At 34.3% G+C, this 23,955-nt stretch overlaps 1 protein-coding gene across 2 annotated transcripts; it reads right to left on the bottom strand.

The window, feature by feature from the left end:
- Positions 1-14,756: 14,756 nt before the first annotated feature.
- Positions 14,757-18,792, bottom strand: LOC120092678 (squamosa promoter-binding-like protein 8). 2 transcript variants are annotated; one of them, XM_039050827.1, is made up of 3 exons: positions 17,858-18,792; positions 15,872-16,032; positions 14,757-15,110 (listed from the first exon to the last, which is right to left on the bottom strand). In XM_039050827.1, the coding sequence occupies exons 1-3, from the start codon at positions 18,472-18,474 to the stop codon at positions 14,992-14,994; spliced, it is 897 nt and encodes a 298-aa protein (XP_038906755.1). In that variant the 5' UTR covers positions 18,475-18,792; the 3' UTR covers positions 14,757-14,991. The 2 variants fall into 2 exon arrangements, with proteins under 2 accessions (XP_038906755.1, XP_038906757.1); XM_039050829.1 differs by having other exon boundaries at positions 14,759-15,092; positions 17,858-18,786.
- Positions 18,793-23,955: the final 5,163 nt, after the last annotated feature.

The raw sequence follows: 23,955 nt of genomic DNA, 5'->3' as shown, positions 1-23,955 counted from the left end.
ACAAACACTGTTTGAGGGAACATTGTTGAAGATGTAAATTGCAGTTTCTATTACATACCCCTGAAATGAGTTAAGCAATTGAGCATAGCTCATCATAGAACGAACAATATCTAATAAGGTTATATTTCTCCTCTCTAATATACTACTCTGTTGAAGTGTACCAAGTGCTAAAAGTTGGGATTGAATTTCATGTTCTATCATGTAGTCCTAGAATTCTAAATCCATGTACCCTCCACCCCGATCAGATGGAAGTATCTTAATCATTTTACCTAATAGGTTTTCTACTTTGGTCTTATACTCTTTGAACTTTTCAAAGACTTCAGACTTATGCTCCATTAAGTATAAGTAATCATACCTCAAATAATCATCTATAAAAGAGATAAAGTATTCATATTCTTTTTTGGCTTTTACATTCATTTGACCACAAAGATTCGAATGTATGACCTCCAAAGGCTCTTTGGCTCTATAACCTGTTCCACTAAAAGATCTTTTAGTCATTTTTTCTTCAAGACATGATTTATAAGAAGGTAATGAATCATCTTCTAACTTGTTTAGAAGTCCATTCTTTACCAATCTCCTAATCCTATCGAGATTTATGGACCTAATTTCAAATGCCAAAGATATGTATCATTGTTACTTGAAGAAATACTTGGCCTTTTTATTTGAGTATTCACAATTTTAAACATTTCATGATTTAAAAGTGATTTTGATTCAGTTGGTCTTAACACATATAAGTTGTCTTCTAGTTTAGTTGAACAAATAGTCACACCATTTTTCATTAGATGAAAAAGAAACAGAGTACGACTGTTCAATTAAAGAGGAAATAGAAACAAGATTCCTCCTCATCTTGGGAAAAATGTATAAGTTTTCTAAAAATAAGAATCTACTCCAAAAAAAAAAAAAACTTAGAAGCTCCCACTGCACAAGCTGAAATGGATCTTCTGTTCCAATCTTGAGCATCATTTCACCCTCCTCAAGCTGCTGGAAGGAGCTAATTCCCTTGCTTTTCTTTTTTCTTCTCGATGAGGTACTTAGGGCATATGCGTTTCAAGTGACCATCCACATTGCAGTGGAAGCACTTGTCCTTGTCAACCACCTTGGCCTTACCCTTGCCTTTCCCAATAGCAGAAGCCTTTCCCTTCCCTCATTTCTTTTTCTGGATCTTCTTAGAACCAAAAGATGAGTGAGCAGACTTAGTACCCGAAGATGAACCCTCGTGGAACTTTTTGGAATGGGCAACATTTGCCTCTTCTTCTACTGGTCCCTTACCTTTCATGAGGGACTGATAAGTTTGTAACTCATTAAGGAGGGTAGTTATGGTGTTCTGTATTTTTTTCATAACCGCCACTAGAAGAAATCCAGTCTTTAATGTCGGTTAGAAAAAGTGAAATCAGATGTATAATGTCGATTTTTTTTAAAAAAAAATGGATCTTTAATGTTAATTTTAAACCGACATTGAAAATGGGCTTTAATATCGGTTTAAAATCGACATTAAAGGTGTAATATTTTTTTTCTTATTTTATTAAATAATATATCCCTAATTTATACCCTATGTCGCTTCGTTCACCACCCTTTTCTTCAGCATCGCCCAAACCCTATTATACATCGCCCAAGTAGAGAAAGTCTCAGGGCCACGAAAACGTAACCGCTTTGATCGACTACTTCCATCATCTAGGGCTCGACGTCCTCAATTTAGTCGTATTCTCTGGCGCCCACACCATCGGTCGAGCCGCCTGCCATACCTTCTAAGATAGGCTCTACAATTTCAATAGGACCCGAAAACCCGACCCGATTCTGAAACCTCCATTTCTGAATTTCCTTCGAAGGTAGTGTAAAAGAGCTATGGATTTGGTATTTTTGGATGCGACGACTCCAAAAATGTTCGATACTGCTTATTTCAAGAATCTTCAGAAGAAATTAGGGCTTCTGGCAACGAATCAAGCGCTATTTTTGGATGAGAGAACTTCTTCGTTTGTGGATTTGATGGCGAATTAGTCGTTTCTTTTCTATAGCCAATTTTCGGCATCGATGGTGAAATTGGGGAATGTAGGAGTGCTTACAAGGAGAAATGAAGGAGAAATTAGAGTGAATTGCAATTTCGTTAATCCCAGAAGAAAGAAATAAGGATTTTCTTTCTGAATCTCCAACACAAATTATTACAAAAATGTTTGGTAATGTTTGTTATTATTATTATAAATATGTATGAATTTTGACTCTCTTGGGGTGGGACTCCTAAAATAGTGTTGTTTAGTGATTAAAAACACTTTCAAACTAATGTTAAATTCACTGTTGTTGTTTCCATTGAAGGCCTTTGATTTTTGTGCTCTTTGTTTAATTGTTTATCTTAGGATCCTTTCCTGAGAATATCTAGAGTTGTTAAAACTGGAGGCTCAATTCCAATCTGTAAAACTGAAGTGGTTAAAGACAATCTTAATCCTATTTGGAGACCTTTATGCTTGAGCATGCAGAAGTTTGGAAACAAGGCAAGCATATGGCCTTCTGAATCTTATTCTCATTAATAATATTTTATAGCCTCCTTATTTTTTTTCTAAAAAAATAATATTAAATAATTCTGATTTTCTCTTTAAATACAGATAACCCATTGGTCATTGAGTGTTTTGATTCAATAGCAATGGCAATCATGAATTAGTTGGTAACTACTTTATAAATCCATCAATGTCTAGTCTTTACTTTTCCATTATGGAAAAAAATTATCAAAGTATACCTTAACTAGAATGTGGGAAGGAATTTTATTAGTAGCCAGATGCGATTACTTTTGTAGGTAGGGTTTGAACATATCTATCTCTATGAGTAGATTTTGAGTATTATTTGTTGGTTAGGTTTTGTATGATTCATTGCTTGGTTCATAAATTATGTTCTAGTTTAGTTTTGAAAAGGTTTGTTGTTCAAAGTTTAAGACTGATCTATTTTAAAATTTTAAAATTGAAGGTAAAAACATTGACTTGTTTAAGTAATCGAATAAAATTGAAATTGTCTTATAAATTATTAACTTGCGCTTTCTTCATGTGCATATTTCCATTTGTTCAGTAAGCTCAAAAAATTGATGGGTGATCTCGAAAAGCTTTACAGAGAAAAAGTGGTGCAAATTTTGTTATTCCATCTTCTTCTCACGGTGGCTATGAGAAGGTCGGATCTCTCACATTTCTAGAAATTATTAGTATCGATTTTTTCTTCTTCTTCTTCATATTGATGTAATATAATTATGTTCTTTAGGTTCTAAAAGGTTAGCTGTTTGTTGATCACTACGTTGAGAAAACACAATTCAGCTTTCTTGATTATATTTCCAGTGGATTTCAGCTTAATTTTATGGTCGCTGTTGATTTTATAGGTACCTTCTATGAAAAAATTAACACATTCTCTTTTTACTTCGGCCAATTCTCGCCGTTCCTACTCGACACCATCTCATCGACTGACGCCGCACGCTGCACTCCCAGTTGTCGAAGTATCAGCTAGCCCTCTCCGTATAATCTCATTTTTGTTTCTTACGAAAATGGTCTTAGGTTACATTTTGTTTCTCTCCTCTCTCTCTCAAATTTCAGACAAACCTTCGTAGACGGTGAATAGAACTGAAACCAAAAGCTATAAAAAATGGCGACCAAAAATGCCAGAAAAGCCAATCTCTTAGATCATCACTCCCTCAAACACCTACTCAATGAATCTGTTTCTGAGGTAATTCAATCTGCAATTTCATTCCCTTTTTTTAGATCTTTTTCACGTCAATTTTAATGTCGTGTTTTTTTTTTAAATTCTTAACCGTCATTGAAACCCGAATCTGTCCGTTTTTTTAAATTCTGTTGTCGAATCCATTTTTTCGTCAAAAAGTATAACATGACACATCATCATTAAACGTTGTGGCTATGACATATTATTCATGTATGGATTGTAAATCAATTACATTTAATCCACAAATTCTGCTATAAAATTATAATTTAAAAGGTCGTACAATAATTCAGGCCTTGAAAACACAAATTACAAGTAATACAAACATTATGATTTTACAAACATTATGAGATTACTGTCTCTCTCCACTTGGTAAGTATGGATCCCTTCATAATTCTTCTTGAACCAAACCCCTAGCTTTAGCAGTTTCTTGTTTATAGGCATCTTTGTCTGACCACTGTTGTTCAAAGAATCACAAATAAACAAGGTTTAAGACAAAGGATTGAAAGTGAAAATTTGAAAGAATTCATATTCAACTAATCTGTTTATTGGGAATGTGCATAAATGGTACATTCAAGGGAAAATTCTTGTAGTGAATGTGTTGGATCTAAAGTTCCCCAAGAAAAAGCATAAAGAGGTTGCGATACCAAATATTTACTCCTTTGTTGCATCTGCAAAACAAGAAAACTCAATAGTTGAATAAATGAGAGAATCTTCTTTTTCAAGATCTTGAAGAGAAGAAGCTTTGTTACCTAGATATGAGATACGAAGATGATGGAAAATTTTTGGCAGCATAACGATGCTACCACAACAAAACCCAAAATTTACCTTGAACCTGTTCAAAGAAACACACTCCCAAAAATATTTCACAACCACTTGTTCTCAACAAAACTATCAAAATTCCCAAAAATGAATATTTAAGAACACATACATCAATAAGCAAATTTAGCTCACAATATACTTCAAACCTCAAAAGTTGTCACAATGATTACCATAGTGCATGAATAACCCACAAACTACCATAGTGCGACCTACAAACTCGAGCACCTTGAATCAAATCTAAACTACAAATAAATAGTACCCATGAGTCGTAAACTACAAACCTCCCTATGAGGATTGCACCGGTCCCATTCCTGTTTGCCAATGGAGTTCATAATTTCAGCTAACATGAGCTATCAGGCAAGGGGTTTACACACAGAACTGTTGTCTAGTCAAGTAGCCCACTTGCAAGTAAATGAGTGTCCAGACAAGACAATACACATTAAAAATTCCCTAGGTTCCACAATTAGTTTCTTCAACTTGCTTGCTTCTGAAATCATAATGTTCTAATATATCTTATTTTGATGATTTTTCGTACTAATTATCAAAACTTTATACACACGACTCTTTGGCGTTAATTTTGAAATCTTGAATACAAGGCTATGAAACAAATTATGATTTACCATCTTGAAAAATAGAAAAGGTGATAAGATTTCAAGTAACAACATAGGATAATACTACTATTGTTATTTTATATTAAGAATAAACCAACTTTAATGCTATTCCACGTTAAACATATACCAAGTTAATTTTATGAAACTTTCTAAAGGCAACAGAATTGAATACCTTTTTCTGTAGTTGGTTTGTTCTCCCACACCAGATGGCCTCCCTGATCCGAGGAGGTGCAAATTCTGGACCTTGAAGAAATGATTAATTATGTCCTAGAAGAACTCCAAGAAGAGAAGCTGATGTTATAGCACCTCCTAAAGCACGCACAAGCTCACCCTAGGAGAACAAGTCTAGAAGCTTAATAATTAATATTGTAATTGGCTGCTGGCAAACTCAAGTATCAAAACTAAATATTGGGTTTTTGTTTTTAATCCGGACTAATGTAGGACCAATCTTGGAGTTTTCTTGAATCTAATTTTTATTGAATAATACCTCAAATACAACCTAGGGACCCTATAAATAGGGTAGAAACCACAACAAAACCAGAGTGTTACCTAGATATGAGATACGAAGACGATGGAAAATTTTCGGCAGCATAACGATGCTACGACAACAAAACCAAAAATTTACCTTGAACCTGTTCAAAGAAACACACTCCCAAAAATATTTCACAACCACTTGTTCTCAACATAACTATCAGAATTCCCAAAAAAATGAATATTCAAGAACGTATACATCAATAAGCAAATTTAGCTCACAATGTACTTCAAATCTCAAAAATTGTCATAAAAACTACCATAGTGTATGGATAACCCACAAACTACCATAGGGCAACCCACAAACTCAAGCACCTTGAATCAAATTTAAACTACAAATAAATAGTACCCATGAGTCATAAACGGGTGTTACATTCTAATCCAATATGGTCCAAAGAGAAATAAGCACACTATAACTTCTCAAACAGGAATTTTCATATCATTAGAGTCACTTGAAAACACTTAGAAACTGTGCTTAAAACTACAAGTATTCAAAAATGCACTTACCAGGAATAATTTTCACCTGAATCCCTTGCTGTTGCAAGAAATCCATCTTTTCCCCACCCATTCCAAACACCTAAAAAACACAGAAACAAAAAAGGTTTAAGACAAAGAATTGAAAGTGAAAATGTTATCAGAATTCATATTCAACTGGGAATGTGCATAAATGGTACATTCAAGGCAAAATTCTTATAGTAATGCTTATCGAATGATCAAATAATTTAAATCGAATATTAGAATGATGCTTTTTTCTCAATTTCAACTGCCCAGCTATACACCACCATCCCAACAAGAACCATCCCTGATATGTTCTTCAATGTCATCTCTGAATCAAAGAGCAGCCACCCCAACATCAGCACGCATACAATCTTCATATGCCCTAAAACCTGGAATGATACGGCCGAGAAGTGCCCGATGCACAGATATTGACTGATGTTGCAGGACACAGCTAGGGAGCATGACAGTAATATGAAACACTACAACATTCATTAAGGATAGATTGAACTTTGGAAGTAAAAGAGAAACGAATACAAGATTCGAAAAAGAGAGATATCGGAATAACGACTTACGAATGCACCAAAAGTGTAGTTGTATTTCAGTAATAGTCAATGAACGGACCAATTGTTAGAAGAGAAAGTGCTTGTATGGGAGCTGTTTTGCTCAGTAATTCAAAGGAACCTATTGAGTACTTCTTCTATAATGAACCTATTGACTGTTTAAATCAATGCAAAAGATTTGAGCTTTGTAATTAGGGCTGTAAGAGGGAAAATAAGTCTTTGTGAAGAATCGAACCTGATTGTGCTTTGTAATGTCTGCTTTTTAATTTTGATCTTAAATAAAGATGTCAATGGCTGTTCTCTGAAGTGAATGTAGGAATAAATAAGTCGAACCACTATAAATCAGGTGTTTCTCTTCTACTTTCCTTAATCTTCTTCTAGTTCTTTACTCAAATTTTGTTTCCATTGATTTGTTGTGAGTGAATAGAAAGATCAGAGAATTTAAGAGAGAATTTGCATGTTGATCAGAAGAGTAAAGAAGATGGACAATCATATTCAATTGTTGTATTACCTTTACAGTGAGACATATGTAGTTGTTTTCTCTTTACAATTTGGTATCAAAACTTGGAAAAGAACTTATCAATGGTAGTAGAGAAGTACACAATTGAAAAGTTCACTGAAAATAATGATTTTAATCTGTGGTCAAAGAAGATTAAAATGATATTAACATATCAAAAGACCTTAAAAGGATTAGAAGATCCTAAGACATTACCTACAACCCTAACTCAAGTAGAGAAAAAAAAATATTGAAGAAGTAGCCTATAGAAGAACTCTGTTATTGAATGTAACTGACAACAAACTAAGGCAAGTAATTGATGAATGCACAACATATGAAGTTTTGAATAAATTAGAAGCTTTATATGAGAAAAAGGATGTGTCAAATAAAATTTTCTTGAGGGAAAGGTTGTTCTCATTCAAGATGAATACTGCAAAACAATGGATGAGAACCTAGATAACTGTAGAAGACTAACATAAAAAATAAATCAAATAGAGGAGAAACTAGGCAAAGAAAGTGAAGCAACCATTCTTTTTAATTAATTACCAAATACATATAAAGATGTAAAAATGACACTTAAGTATGGAAGGGATAATATCTCCACTGATGCAGTAAGTGCAGCCGTCAGATGTAAGTAGCTGGAATTCAAGGCAGAATCTAAAAGTTCTGGAAATTGTGAGACCTTATTTTCAAAGGGGAAGAACAATCATTTCAAAAAGAAAAGTTTATAAAGGGGCATATATTTCATAGGCAAAAACCGGTGATTAAGTGCTATCATTCTTATAAAGAAGGCCACTTTAAGAGAAATCATCCTGAAAGAAAGAAGAATGACTTTAAAGATAACAACAAAGCATAGGAACATGGAAAGATAGATTTCTCTATCTGTAATGAACCTATTGACTGTTTAAATTTCAACTTATTCACATTGTTACTGCTTCATAACTAAAGAAAATTCAAACTACACAGAAGAAAAATCGGATCGGAAGACCCATGAGTAGATCAGATAAGTAGATGACCGGATCGGAAAAGCCCACAACTAAAAAACATAATATACTCACTCATATTTTCTAGCGAGAATTCGCAACACAAATAAAGCCCCATAAATGTTTGGAGCTTGTAAATTTTCTTTCACTCAATCAAGAAGACACGACCATTGCTCCGGATAATCAGCATGAATGATAGACTTTAAGCACTCCCCAAGTTGTACCCTGCATATGCACGATGTTGAAGCAACAGAAAGAATTCAGATCCACACATGTCATAGTCAATTATTTTTGGAAGTTACCAAATTTAAAAAGATTGTTCATAGAACAATGAGTTTCCCAAATTCCTATTATACCCAAAATATTCAAAAAGGCAGTCTTAAACTGCTATTTTACATCATACATAAATAGACAATAGACACTTACCTCAACAAAGATGGAACCTGTGACAAGAATGGAAGAATGTTCTTCCGGACTGCATCTTTATCATTCTCAGAAATCTTCTGTTATTCATCTACATCATTTCAACAAGAACAATTAAGCCACCAAAACTAGCCAATGATTCCAATAACAATTCAACAAACATATCTATTACCTGGGTCAACGGGGGACCAGTTCTTAGCAATGTAATTCTTAAAATGAATGATAGAAATCTAACGAAAAGCCAAGTTACAACAGAAGATAAACCGGATGAGACCCACGAGTAGATCGAATGACGGTGACCCACCTCCACGACCAGAAAAAGCTGGACGGATAGCAAGCTGACCCACCAGAATCTACAGATCCAAGGAGAAGAAAGAACTCCACCACTGACGAAATCTACGAACGGCGAACTCCACTACGCCGATGACCATCCACCAACGCCGGTGACCCAAATCTACAGATCCAACCAATGTCGCTGATAGAGACCACGACAATGACTGGACAACGTTGTTGAAGACGACAGAGACCCACGACAATGCCCACGAAAACGATCGAACAACGTCCACAACAACGATCGGATGACAGAGACCAATGCCGGTGATGACAACGATCGGAACAACGAAAATTGTGGGGATTCGAATGGCAAAGGAGAAGAGAGGGTTTGGTAAGAGAGGGTGAAAGAAGAGAGAAGGTTTGGTTAAAATGAAAGATCCGTTTTTTCTTTTCTTTTTTTTTAAAAAAAAAAATCGACATTATACATCTGGTTTCACTTTTTCCAACCGACATTAAAGCCCAAATTTCTTCTAGTGTCGAGGTAGATGCGTTGATGCGTTCATTCTACCTACCTTGCGTTGATCCCAATAGTTTGCATTGTCACGTAGCCGCAATCATTCAATGGCCGCATTTGCTTAATACCGCAACTCTACATGATGACCGCAATCGCTTGACGAGTACAACTCTCATGCGATGGACGCATATGGATGATTATTGCAACATCCATGAGTTGATCGACGCATTCAGCTTTGCGATGGAGTGTTTCTCTGCATGCGGTTGTCTATGTGGTGGTCCGGTTTCCGCGTTTGTGTTCATTTCCTGCATTGGCTACAAAAATAGAACATTGAACGCATAATTAACGCAAAATAACAGGTTAGCTGAGATTCGACAGGCTGATCGACGCAAACTCTTTTTCTCGTGAATTCCTAATATGATTGTTGCATATTCTGCCTAACAACCTTCATAATTCTAAGTAAAAGACCTAAGATGACATGCATTTCTGCATGTCATCATACCTTCAAACTTAAAATCATGCTTGTCCTCAAGCATGCGTTATACTCAAGAAATTCTAACTCACCTTCATGCTTTCCTTTGTGATGACCAGCTTCTCAAAATATAATTTACACACACCTTTGACCATCACCACAATGCTCTCCTCCACTTTGGCTGCTTTTTCAAAAAGATCTTGTCTAAGTTAAATCTGGCAAGCCTTTGCTCAAAAACTTTTATCCATTCACCGCAACTTTGTGTTTAGCTTTTGAGATTGCGTTAATTCAAAATACTTAAAAAATTTGCGATGGCTTATTCAAATGCGGCATTGAACCTGGTCACATCCTTCGTTTTGGCTTACCCCTACGTGTGTCATGGGGGCATCCAACTTCGGTTGCATTCCATATTCAACTCAACTCTTGTCTCATTTGTTTTGGATTGCATCGGACAGAGGAGTTACGCTATTGCGCTGATCCTGGCAACTTTGCCTTCGTTTTGGCTTGCCCCACATGTGTCATGCGGACATCCAACTTCGAGCAAGTGCCTTTCACAGCTTAACTCTTATCAACATGGATTTCCCCATTGCGTTGACAGTGGAGTTATTATTCTCAAAAGCTCACTTCAACTTTTTTTTTTTTTAAAAACGATCGCAATAATGAACGCAATTCTCTAAGACCGCTGCCACCCCCAAACTTAGAGGTTGGCAGTGTTCTCACCACAAAGCTAAAAACAAAATTGCATGAATGTGATAATAAATGTTTGAACAAAGGTTTGCACAAATAAAACTTAAGAATTTCAAATTTGAAGAAGCTAATGGAAGCAAAAAATGCCTTGCATTGATTAGTTAGAAAATGCAGTGAACTATACGTACCATCATAGAAACATCGCCAAAACAACGCAATCGGAAAAAAGAGAATTTCAAAAGGATAAGGCATACAAAATAACAAGAAAAGACCTTAGGCGGAACAATGCATGCACTCATGTGTTGGAATCCACGTGATTGAAGCCATGCGTTGAAAAGTGAAAGGAATTCTTCCGTTGAACTACGAACCGAGGAGACTTATTGTTGCACCTACAAGAGCAAACGTAACCAAGGAAGTAGCCATATATCCAAAATAAAAAAAATAAAAGAAATATCCTATACTAAGAAAGCAAAGTAAAGATAGGATAGAAGACATCCTTAGAAAGATTGGAGTATTGTCACCGCAAGGATATTCCATGCAGGAGATGACTCTCAACTGCTTGGGTCAAGTTGCCCTGACCATTGGAACTTCCGGCAATTGTTGGGCGCATGTTGGCCACCATGTGCTTAGAATTACCTTCAGTTCTTTTGCGATTGATTGCCCTTCTACCTCGGGGTCAATATTGGCTTTCAGCGCATCACCTACACTTCAATATTGTTTGCAACCTGGTCGCACAAGCTGCAATACTCCCAAGATAAAAATTTTGCTCGCAGAGACACAAAACTTAACAAACATTTAGTTGCCAAGTCCCTGGCAACGGCGCTAAAAACTTGATGCTCGTATTTATGAAGTGGAAATATGGATGATATGTGTTGATGGATTTGCGTTATGCACTCAAGTTTCCCCAACGCAATCCAAGTGTAAATCCCTCTGAGTTTCCTGGTAAGTCCAGGGTCGAACACATGAACTTGTGAAAACAGAATGCGTTGGTAATTTTTATAAAGTCTTTGTGGTAACCAGGTAAATAAATAAAGTGTGTGGTTTGTTGATTATATTGATGAAAAATAAATAACAAATGTGGCGGAGTTTGAAAAGAGTTGGTAAACGAAAAATGCTATGAATATACGGTGAATGGGTTGAGAAGGGTTTCGGCTAACACTCCTAGAATGCGTTCATGCTTGCGATCATGCAACATGCATACAACAGTAAACCACCTCTCAGTGCGAATACCACGGCTTCTAAGGCTAGAACGCATGCGATATATGTGATAAGTATACAGGGTTTACACATAAACCTCTATTTTTATTTATGCGATGACAACATGACATCCACACAAATATGCGACCATATAATATCATTTCCATCTCTAGGATGCATGCGATGCAGGTTGACAAACAGAGCTTATCTCTAAGTCCCTATCTTTGTTTATGCAGTTCTAATCTTGCTCTCTCGAGTCCAGATTCTAACCTAGCTCTCTCGAGACATTAGGTTCTTTCTTTAGATTCTCTCTCGAGTAACTCTAAAAGGTATTTTACACAACATAAAACAAGACAATCGCAAGAAAAGAACTTCCTAGGTCATGTTAGCTTAGTTTTTCTCAACCCATTCGACTAGTTTAGCCACTCATGCATATTAAGAGAGTGAACAGATGTAGAAATAAAACTTCCATTGTATAGATATGAAGATGAAGTACACAATAACAATACAAGTATAATAAAGAGCCTAGTAGCAATTTATTGCTGCCAGGCGTTTACACTGTTTCTACTCGTACTCTAAAGATAATCTCGCTCTCGTGAGAGTCGGCCCGCTCTCTGCTCTTACACCCATGTTCTCTCTCGAGTTGCCTTGAGAGATCTCCGGCGTCACCACTCTTCTCTTGCTCCGCCTTAAAATGGAAAGGAAAACTATGGACAGAGGCGTCAACTAATCAACTGGTTAACTCGTCAACCCCTTCTCTGAAGAATTCCCTTGGTATTTATAGAGCATCCATGGTGAAAGGCGGCTTCTCTCTCCTGGTTGTACAGATGGGACAGCTTTAATTCTTGACTAATGCGCCAGATAATTGTTACCGATAAAGCTAAATGTACTTTGTGACCATTATCGACTGTCAACTTAATTTGGATTCGACTGTCATCAACTTTCTGTCCCATTGCTCTTAATTATCCTTTCACCTGGATGCGCCCACCATGTTGCACTGACTAAGTTGCGGCGATCCTTCTTGGGCGAATGTTTGCGAGCACGATCAACGCAAAGCCTTGCGGTGAAGTTGCGCTCGACCAATGAATTCCTATGATCGCAATCTTTGCATTGCGTTAACGCATATTCTGCACAAAAATACAAAAATCAACTGTTCTAATGCGCTGAACGCATGCGACCGCAATATTATGAAATTGATGCTTAATGGACACAAAGTAACATATTTCATCAATGCAATCCAACATTGTTTAAGAACTTAACACTATGATAACGTGCATTTCTGCCCGTTATCAAGGTCGCACCCAGGGCGACACGAATCCCAACATGGATTTCACGGTGTGAACTCTTAAGGACGTGAGAGTTGAAATTTGATGTATCACATATACCAATTTCCTCCCACTAAAGTATTCTAATATTTTTAGGATTTTATTATACATAGTTAATAATCGGCTAATGAATTTATCTACTGCATTTTTCACTAATTTTTGCTAGAAAATATTCTAGAAAATAAATAGGAGATTTTCAAAAATAAAAAAATAAGAGAAACTATTTACACAAAATAACAAAATTTTAATCTTCTTTGGTAGAGGTTGATAGAGGCTAATAGAAGTATATTAGTGTTTAACAGTGATATAACTGATAGAAGTGTATCACTGATAAATGCTGAGTAGAAGTCTATAACCGATAGACATTGATAAAAGTCAGTTTTTTTCTCTATGTTTGTAAATAGTTTGACATTTTTTCTATCTAAAAATTTTCCAAACAAATATCTATTTAATTGTTTTTTTATTTCTTATTATTTTTTTCGTTTGCTTTCTCTTACCTTTTTGTTCCACCATTCAACTATATACATACTTTTCCAAATTCTTAAATATCCATTTGAAATGTGAATTCAATTAAATAAAACTATATTTTACAATTTATACATATAAATATTGCACTTAAAGTAAACAAAATACTATTATTTATATAATCAATAACTTTACAATATACTTTAACAGCCATGGAACGCATGAGCGGAACGTTCACAAAAAATAAGTTTTTCATTAATGGTCAACAATGAGCTAATTTGTAGTCGGAGGTGGTTGTCAGAGCCCTAAGTTGGTCGCACGAATGTATGAGTCAGATGTGGTTATAGAAGTTGATTATCGAATGTGATTTTCGCCGAAGTTTGTAGTCGAAGGTGGTCGTCGGAGCTCCAAGTTGGTCGCACGAAGATGATATTAAAGTTGGTAATTGGAGTTTTTCATCGGAGGTGGTTGTCAAAGATTAGAGTTAGTCATCGAATTGGTCAAGCGAAGATGGTCGTCAAAGTTGATCATTGAAGATGATTCTCATCGGAGTTTGTAGTTATAGTTGGTCATCAGAGTTGGTTGTCGGAGTTGTCATCAGAGGTAGTTGTCGGAGCTCAAAATTGATTGTTAAAGTTGGTTGTCGAAGCCTGGAAAGTGTCGTCGGACTTGGTCATGCGAAGGTGGTTGTTGGACTTATCGCTAGAGTTGTCATCGGAGGTGGTTGTCAGAGCTCGAAATCGGTCGTTGGACTTGGTCGCACAAAGGTGGTCATCGAAATTATCATCGGAGGTGTCGGAGCCTAGACTTGATAGTCATAGTTGGTCGTACGAAGGTGGTCATTGGAATTGGTTGCCGAAAATGTCGTCAGAGATGGTTGTCGAGACCCGAAGTTGGTCAGCGGAGTTGACCATGTCAAAGCGGTCATCGAAGTTGGTTCCCAGAGTGTGGCAGTGGTAGTCGTTGACGGTAGCCGATCAATGAAGTTATTGAAAACATTGGAAGAATGAAGAGTTGGGGTGAGTTGATAAAATATACCAACTCAACTCCACCAACATTTAAAGTTGGTGGCCAAACAATGAGTTGGTATATCATACCAACTCAACTCAACTTATGTTAGTGAGCCAAACAACCCCTTAAAGTTAAAAGATCTCACCCCCCATTCCATTATTATTGAACTAAAAAAAATAAAATAAAATCACTACTACTAAATTAAGTCTAATTCATGAAATTACACAGCTGGGAAAATGAAAATGTAGTTAAAACTACAATATAGAAGGTTAATTAATTGAGAACAGCTACCTACACACAATACACATATAAATCATATATATCATATTCTTCTCTATGTTATTTCCTAATTAAATTCCTTTCTTTTGCCACGTGTTCTCATCACAATCACTGAGAAGAATATATTATAGAAATTCAAGTTTAATGGCCGTTTACAATTTTGTTAATATGGCCGTTGGTTAAGGCAGTCCACTGACATTCTCGCCGGAGACATCGCCACTGTTACCGACCACGCTGACTGTCCTGTTGACTCCGTTGCCGACCCTACAAAACTCAATTGCACTAATTAATAAAATTATGTATCTTCTTCCATCACAAAATAAATAAAATTATATTTTCTAAAAAAGAAAAAACTCGCATGACAACTTATGTTTGAGTACTCGAATGAACTATACAAAAAAAAAAAGGATAATCTAGATACACCCAAACTCTCAAATTATAAAATAATATGACTAATTAATTATATTTATATTTTGAACAACATAGATTACACTTAATCTCATGCTCTCTTTTCCTTCACATGCACGCACACAAGTATATACATTATTATCTAGTTAAGATATAAATAATCTAATTTTGAAATTTCTCCTGACCTTGTTTGTATTATAACCTTAGAGATTTTTAAATATAAGTGAAGATATGAAAGATCTAAATCTTCGATCTCAAGAAGAATACGTGTCAATTACCATAGAACTATGCTCACTTGAGTCATGATTACAATATTCATAAAAGTATAACAAATTAAAATAATATTTTCAAGGAAAAATTTCACAGATAGAAAAATGTCAAACTATTTACAAAATATAGCAAAAAAAAATACTGATAGATACTAATATATTTCTATTGGCATCTATTAGTGATAAACTTTTATAAGTTTTTATCACGGATAGACTTTTATCAACCTCTATCAAAAAAATTAAAATTTTGTTATTTTGTGTAAATAATTTTTTCTTATTTTTCTATTTTAGAAAGAATTTCCTATTTTTAAATATTTATGTAAAATAAAAGGAAAACAAATCTAAAATTAAGTATAATTCACTTACTGGCAGCAGAATCAGTAGAAGAAGTAGTAGTTTCGAGTGGTTGAGATGAGTTGGGGCTTCCTTGATGGGATTGTTGAGTCTTTCTTCGTCGACGGTTGTGATCTGCCAATCTTTTGCGACAACTCCGTTTTCCATTATCAAACTCCGCTAGTACATGAAACCTACCAACAAAAATACTTGGCCAAAAAGTAAAACCCCTAAAACCCATTCCTCAGTAATATATTATGTGTAACATAACTATATCTCAAACTAATTGACAATAACTTTTCTCATGAGTTTGATCTATGTTTTGGGTTTATAATAATAATAAGGACGACCGTTACTTGAAAAATATAAGTGCATCACAAGTTACATTCATATTTAAAAATTCATCAATTTATCGAATCATAATTTGTCACATACAAATTCTTCTTACATATTTCTTTAAATATTAAGCACTATTGATGCACCCATCTTTATGTATCCTAATCTCATCACATGCTTAAAAAATGAATTAAAAAGCTCTAAGAAAAGTAAGTAAGAAGAATTTGCCGTATGCCAAATTATGATTAAATAATTTGATAGGAAGCATAAAGGTATGTGCAGTCTGGAATGCACGTAAGTTTTTTTTCTTAATTATTTTATTTTTTTTATTATTATTATCATTATTTTTTTTTTGTGATGAGAGTAAGATGCATAGAGATATATAGTTGTATCTTAAGAAGGACTAAGTATTGTTTATATTGTATTTTTTTAAAAAAAGAATGAAAGGGTAATTTTGTCACATTCTAAAAAAGGTTAATAAAGTTAAACCGAGCATTATTTAATTAATCAATTAGAGATCTATGGTTCGAATACTACTTGTTGATCGTACCCAATAAGAAAAAGAAAAAAGGGAAGGGTTAATAAATGAAAGAAGCGTCCATCTACCAAACAAGGGCGAAACAAAGGGGTACGAAATTGCCGAGTGCAATGAACGACTCTCCCTAGAGGGCTGTCGACATTTACGGACGCAAATGCCCTCGGGATTTTCCTTTTGTACGGAAGGGCAATCATTGTCTTGATAAAAAAAAGCGGGTGGGGGTATTTTGGGTATTTTAGTCAGATATGCACCCAACTGAGGAAAGCTGCTCTAGGGCTTTTGTGAGGGGGGTCATGTAGACCCACCGTCAAACCTGAAAACTACAGGGACTTTTTTTCCGGACGGATTTACCCTCGGGATTTACTCCAGAATACGGCTAACCAAATCATTGACCTCAGGAGGGTATTTACGTCATTTAAATATATATATTTTGAGGATGTCCACTCCAAACAGGATACTGTGTCCAAGCAAAAACATTCAATTTTACTCACTAGTGGGTGAAATCTTTAAATAATTGAAAACCTAAGTCCTATAAAAATTTATATTCTTGTTTTCATCGATTACTCAGGTTGAGATTTAATAGATCGTCAAAAGTTAGTATAATTCAACCATAAATGATATGTATTATTTGTCAGATATTCAAAATCTTTTCATTCATATTTGTTATATTAGAAAAATTGAGTATATTTTTCTTTTTTATTTTTTTTTAAAACCTTTGTATTCTGAATTTGATCAATAACTTCGATACATTTTGTCGAATAAGTCATTTCTAAAATAGTGTATTTTAACATATATTCACTAGCTATGAATTAGTTGTAATTTAGCCCATTCAACTAATTTACGTTACCAAGGTGATTTAGACCGTTTTTGTTTATGAATATAGAACATGAGAATGATTATAGCTTTTTAGATGTTCAATACTGTATCCAATAATATATACAAAATATATAAAGTTTGCGAAATATAAAATATTGTGAACATGCATCAAACAATTACAAGAATGATAAAATCATAAATTGTAGCAGTAAAATAAAAAAAATTTTACCCCACGTTGTGACAGTCGCATTAAATAATAATTCAGAACGAGATCGAGAAGGACAGACCGGGGTAGTTTAGGAAATTCATAAAAAGAGAGAGGAACGAACCTGCTGCATTGTTGACAGAACCTCTGAGTCAACCCGGCGGTGATGACAGTGGAAGCTTTAGAATGAAATTCACAAACCTTATGGCGTCGGTGGTAGTGCTTCGCTTGACTCAGATCCGCATTACACCCTTCTGCTTGACACCGAACCGCCCAATTCCCCGAACCGGCCATTTCGCCGCCGGTTCTCGTCCTCCGGTACAGCCGGTTCACAAACTCCTCCTCCTCCGATGAGAAATACGTCCTTCCCCCTAAATTCAGCCCAATCCTCGCCGCAAATTCTACGGGTGCCGCCGCTGCCATACTCCCACAAACTTCCTCGCTCTTCGTCACCACCACAAACTCCCCTCCGCCGCCGGCCACAGTATCGTAATGATGAGAAGGAGGACCCATAGTGTAGCTATGTGGGTGGTCGTAGAAACTGCCGAAGTGAGAACTGAACGCCGCCGTGGACGGCGGCGGAGGCGGCGGCGGCGGCGGGAGGAATGTGTTGTGGTTATGGTCTAGGAAAGTGGAAAAGTTGTGAGAGTGAGTTGGGTCGGAGTTGAAAACAGGGTCGGATTCTTCGCCGGAGAGGATGATCGGCGGCGCGTTTGTTGATCCCCATTCATAATCCAGCATTTTTTTTCTTATATATATAAATTTTGTTTTGAGGCACTAGTTTCTAAGAGAAGCGATTTCAAGTTTCAGAAAGTACCTGAAATGTCGGAGAAATAAGTTGGAAAAAAGAAAAAAAAAACTTCCCTTCCTTTAAAACCAATAACAAAATTAACAAATTCACTCTCAAAAATTGCAGATCCCCCCTCCAAAAAAAAAAAAAGAAAAAAACTAAGTTGCCATTTGAAGAGAGAGAGAGAGAAAAATAGAGGAGGGGTTGTCCTAATTTTATCCTTTTGTTAATTTTCCTTTTTTTTTTTTCTTTAAAGAAAAAAGCTTCAAAAGGACTTGGTAATAATTTGAACCTTAGGGCATCTCACCTTATAGAAGCGATTTGGTTTGGAAACCCTGAAGAGGGAAAACAAAAAGAAAGGTACAGTGGTGTTTGTTTTGTTTTCGTACTATTTACGGCTTGTGGTAAAAGTTAAAATCTTTTACTTGATTGCTTTCCATTTTAACCTTTCCCCCACTAAGCTTTTTTAACCTTTTTACTTTTCTTTGTTTTGATTTGGTATTACTCGTTAGGTAACATGTAACACTCGGCTCAAATCTTTAAAATGTTTGGATAAATGTTAGTTTGGTTTGGTGGTATGAATAGACAAATGATAGAGGATAATGGATATAGTTTCACATCATATAAAGTGATATGTGTAACAATATATTGTTTGTTTACATATTGACCATGCTTGCATGCATATCGTTTTAAATAATGATTAGGTGTAGCTTCAATTGTATCTTTATGGTATAATCTTCTTGTATAACATTATAAAAGATAATAATAATTTCATTTAAAAAAATATTTGTTATATAGTAAATTTTAATCAGATAATTGTGTGAGTTACATAAAGATAAGTGTAGTCTAGCATTTTAATCATATGTTTAATAAATAGGGGTGCCACATTATTATTTAGTTAAAGGTGTTATTCACAAAGGAGACTTAGGTTCACTCTTTAAAATAGAGATGCAATATTTTCCGTAAAAAAAATTAACTTAATGGTTAATTAGACATGACGAATAAAATGGTCAAATTAAAATTTAAGTTAGTCTATCAAATTTCAAATCTGTGTATTTGGTTGCTGAATCTTCTCGTCTAAAAGATTTATGAATTTTTATAAAATACTTAATAGATTCATCAACTTTTAATTTTGTGTTTATAGATTTTTGACATACTCAAAGTTCTTTAAAATTAAATGATCTATTAGATATAAGTTTAATTTGTTTATTTAATACACCCTAAATTTTCAATTTTTTTTACTAGTAAGGATTATGAGTTTTAGAAAATATTGAATCAATCGATTTCTTTACAAAATAAAATAAAAAAAAAATAGAACAAAATTGAAAGCTTAAAGATCTAATATACACTTTGAAGATTTAAGAACTTATTAGATACGTAAATTTTATAGAGTAAATAAACATAAATCTAATATTTCAAGAACTAATCTTACAATTTAACTTTAAAAAAATAATAAATTTGAATTAGTACTGGATACATCATATTTAATTCAATAGTTCTTTAATATTTGAGTCTTCATCAATTTGATTCTAATCTTAGTAAAAGTTTCTACTTCCGTTCATAATATATAAAAAAAATTTCAATTAACTATATGTTATAGTTAACGTTGAAATCAAAATATATATTAAATAGTCTTATTAATTTAATCCTATTAATTTAAATGGGCCAAGTCAACTATTTTTTTTTTAAGGGAATTTGGAATTGAAAGCTTCAGCTCTCATGATATGTATTCAGGAATTGTCATGGTTATCCAAAAATGAACATATTTTGTTGCATCTTCGATTAAAATTTGTACTTTGCCTATTATATACTACTATTCTTTCCTATGCTATTTATATATTATTTTCATTTTTGCAATACTAGTATTTATAGAAATTATTTACCATGTTAGTCCCATGGTCAATTTTTAGTAAAAAAGACATCTTGTATATGCAAATGCCAAGTAACATTCACATGTTTTTGTTACATAGTATTACTCTAGTTTTAAGAACCTCATTTTTATCTAGTATTATATTGTTTTTAAATTCTACATCAATATCTATCATAAATTTGTGACAAAAATGACCAAAAAAAAGTTCATTGCTTAACCTTGTTGTTTGATCTTCTATAAGATATTGTGCACTTTTTTCATTGTTGACAGGTTCTAGGCTGGTTGTGTGAACATCTCTTAATTTACTTTTCATGGAGTGTGTTAAAATAAGAAAATTTTTCATACTCACTCCCAATAGTACAATAAATGGAGGGAGTATGAAAAATTTCTCACATAGGAGTATGATACTGGACATTTTCCTGATATCTAAATGGTATTTTCTTTAATGAAAATGGCTTATTTGCATCATTTCTTACCTGACGATCTTACACCAAATAGTTCTCGAAGTTAGTATAGTAAATGTCAAAATTGAATTTAGCTAATCAATAGTAATTGATATGATCCACTTTTCTTGAGGTTGAAGGTTTAATCCTCATTCCTACGTTTAATATAATCAATAAGAAAAAGAAGTTAGTATAGGAAATGTGGTGGTTTGTGGAAGGAACTTTAGTTAATGTATGGTCATTTAAAAAAGGAAAAAAAAAAAAAAAAAAACTGGTTGCACCATCTATTGAGTTTTCTATGTTCATTTTTATAATTATAGCATGTTTAAATTTTAATTCAAAATTGAAATTTAGCACTTTTAAACTTCATTTTAACCTTTTCGTTTTTTTTTTTTTTTTTTTAATTTTGAAAACTAGAAAACAAAAGTGCTAAATTTAGCCATTATGAGGGAATTGTAATCTTTATCATAGGTTAAAACCTTTGATAGTCTAAAGTTTTGGGACGTAGTCCCAACATGAGACAGATTAGTATACCTTTGTGTGTTGGTTTTCTCATTTCTATCTTGTTATTATTTTGTGTTGTTAATTATTTGTAGCTTGATTATATGCTTGTGGAATTGATGAAAGATAATATTTTCACATACTTGTTGAGTTTAGGTGTTGTTTCGTTGCGTATTTACGTAACCCTAATATTTAGAGAATACTCAATTAGTATTTTTTTTCAAACTATTGACAAAAATAGGGTATATGAGAAAGTATTTTTAAAAATAGGTGGGCATTGAAACTATTGACAAAAGTAGGGTAGTGAAATCGTGTACGGGGTACACGATTAATGTTTAATCCAGCCAGCACCATGTCGGCTGACTTGGTTGACCGGTCGCATGGAAACTCATGGACCGGGTCCACGATTGCCATAATCGTGGACCCGGTTCAAGATTTGTTTTTTTTAAAAAAAAAAAAATAGATTGACTAATTATTTTTTTTATTTGAAGATGTGCAACAATATTAAGACTTTAGAAACGAGTCCATAAATTCCTTCATTATTAAACTTAATTATATATTTAATCTATAAGAAAAACACAATTATTTTTCACTCATATTAAAAAAAAAAAAGATGTCATGATATTAAAGAAGATTTACAATTAGTTCTTTAATTTACAATTTGAAAATGAAAGTTTACATGAAATTTAAAAACGACCCCCTAGCCTTTACCCCTCATGGGGTTGTTTTCGTGTCCCTCTAAATTAGGTTCACCTTGCTGTCATTGTCGTCTATAACGAATACGTCTTCGATCGGTGTCAGCAACATTGAGTTGTCTTATTTGTTGAAATACCTTCTATGTTGACCAATGTTTGCTAACACATTGAACCCAAGTCTGGTAAGTTGTGTTGCACTGAATATTGTTTTACATCTCCGATAAAATTATTCTGTACAATGAAAAAAAATAAATATTAAACAATATTCATATCATATATATGAAAAATGTCTGATTTTAAATCTCTTACCATGCAGTAATAGTAAGCACCGTCAAGTGTAATAATTCGCCTCGTGATTGAATTGCACCAGGAAAAGTAGGATATATATTCCACGTGGATTTGACGTCAGTCTTGGTCATGCTTACCTCTCAAATTAATCTAGTGTAGTATTGGGAGTGTATAGGACAACGAAGGTATCGTTTGTCGCAGACCGAACTGTCTCAACACACGATCTGGATGATGCCACTCCTGTCTCTTATACACATCTAGATGTGTATAAGAGACAGGTATATAAGAGGGCTAACGGTCAGCCAGATGTCTTCGCCATCATGATAGTAATCAGGTAGGGATGACCAAATCTGTTGTGTGTATGACGTCCAAATAATCTGACAAAAAAAAAAAAAAAAAAAAAGATAAGTATACATCCAAAATGTTTTAAATATTCATTTATATATACGTTTGTTACCTGATTATGCATCAGTCTATCAAATATTTTTCGGTACACGAGCAACATATTTGCTGACTGTTCAAAGGCTACTAATACACCACTTCATCTAAAATTATAAAAAAAATGCAATTAATTTATATTCATACATAAAATGATAACAAAATAAATATATAAATGAAATAATACCTAGCACTAAGTGGACAATGATCTGGAGCCTGTAACTGAACTTGGTGCTATAATTGGAAATCTATCATAAGTCGATATCTATAGTAGTATCAGTGGTGGCCGTTATTTTCAACGCTTGTGCATTGGTAGCCCGACAAAGTTCTCTATACAACTATGCAAGACATGCACCACCCCACGAGTACGTACCGGCATACTTGAAATCAGACAATAGCAGGAAGAACATGAGATGCACTAGAGTATTTGACTTATCAGTGAATAAAAATTCTCCAATAAGCTGCATGATGTATGCTCGTGCATACCTACGTATGCTGATGTCGTCGGCATCGGGAGGTAATTCTGGAAACTGGGATGCCAACCAGGGGATACTCAATCTTGAGCCTTTCAGATCATTTGGTAGAACGCCTAAGAGCTCTTTACAAACGTTCTTCCAGTCATATTGTAGTGAACCTATCAATGGTTGTCCATCCACTCGTAACCCAAACCGTATGGCAACATCCTGCAACATGATTGTACATTCCCCACAAGACAGGTGAAATCTGTGGGTTTCTGGTCTCCAACGCTCAACTAGAGCAGTAATAAGGTGCCAATTAAGCTGGATAAAATCGATTTATGCAACCCCAAGAAAACCTGCCTGTTCAACGTAGGGAATAATGCGGTGATCAAATGGGATAGTATGTTATGCAGATGCCTCCCTTCTCCGACAAGTCAAAACTACTGTGGAAGAACTATCCCATACCAATTGTGAACGATGCGTATTTTGTTAATATAATTGTATAGAATTAGAAGGACCAGTCTCCATTACCTAAGAAGTTCAAATTACATTATATAATAAAATTCATCACATAAAAGATACATAAAAAGTACATAAAAAGATACAATTACATGAAAAATAAATTCATTACATAAAAAGTACAATTACATAAAATAAAACAATTACATAAAAAAATATAAGTATATAAAATATACAATTACATGAAAAATATAAGTACATAAAATATACAATTATATAA

The sequence above is a fragment of the Benincasa hispida genome, chromosome 12 (assembly GCF_009727055.1).
Source record: "Benincasa hispida cultivar B227 chromosome 12, ASM972705v1, whole genome shotgun sequence".
Taxonomy (NCBI): Eukaryota; Viridiplantae; Streptophyta; class Magnoliopsida; order Cucurbitales; family Cucurbitaceae; genus Benincasa; species Benincasa hispida.
This window is presented reverse-complemented; position numbering and strand designations above follow the sequence as displayed.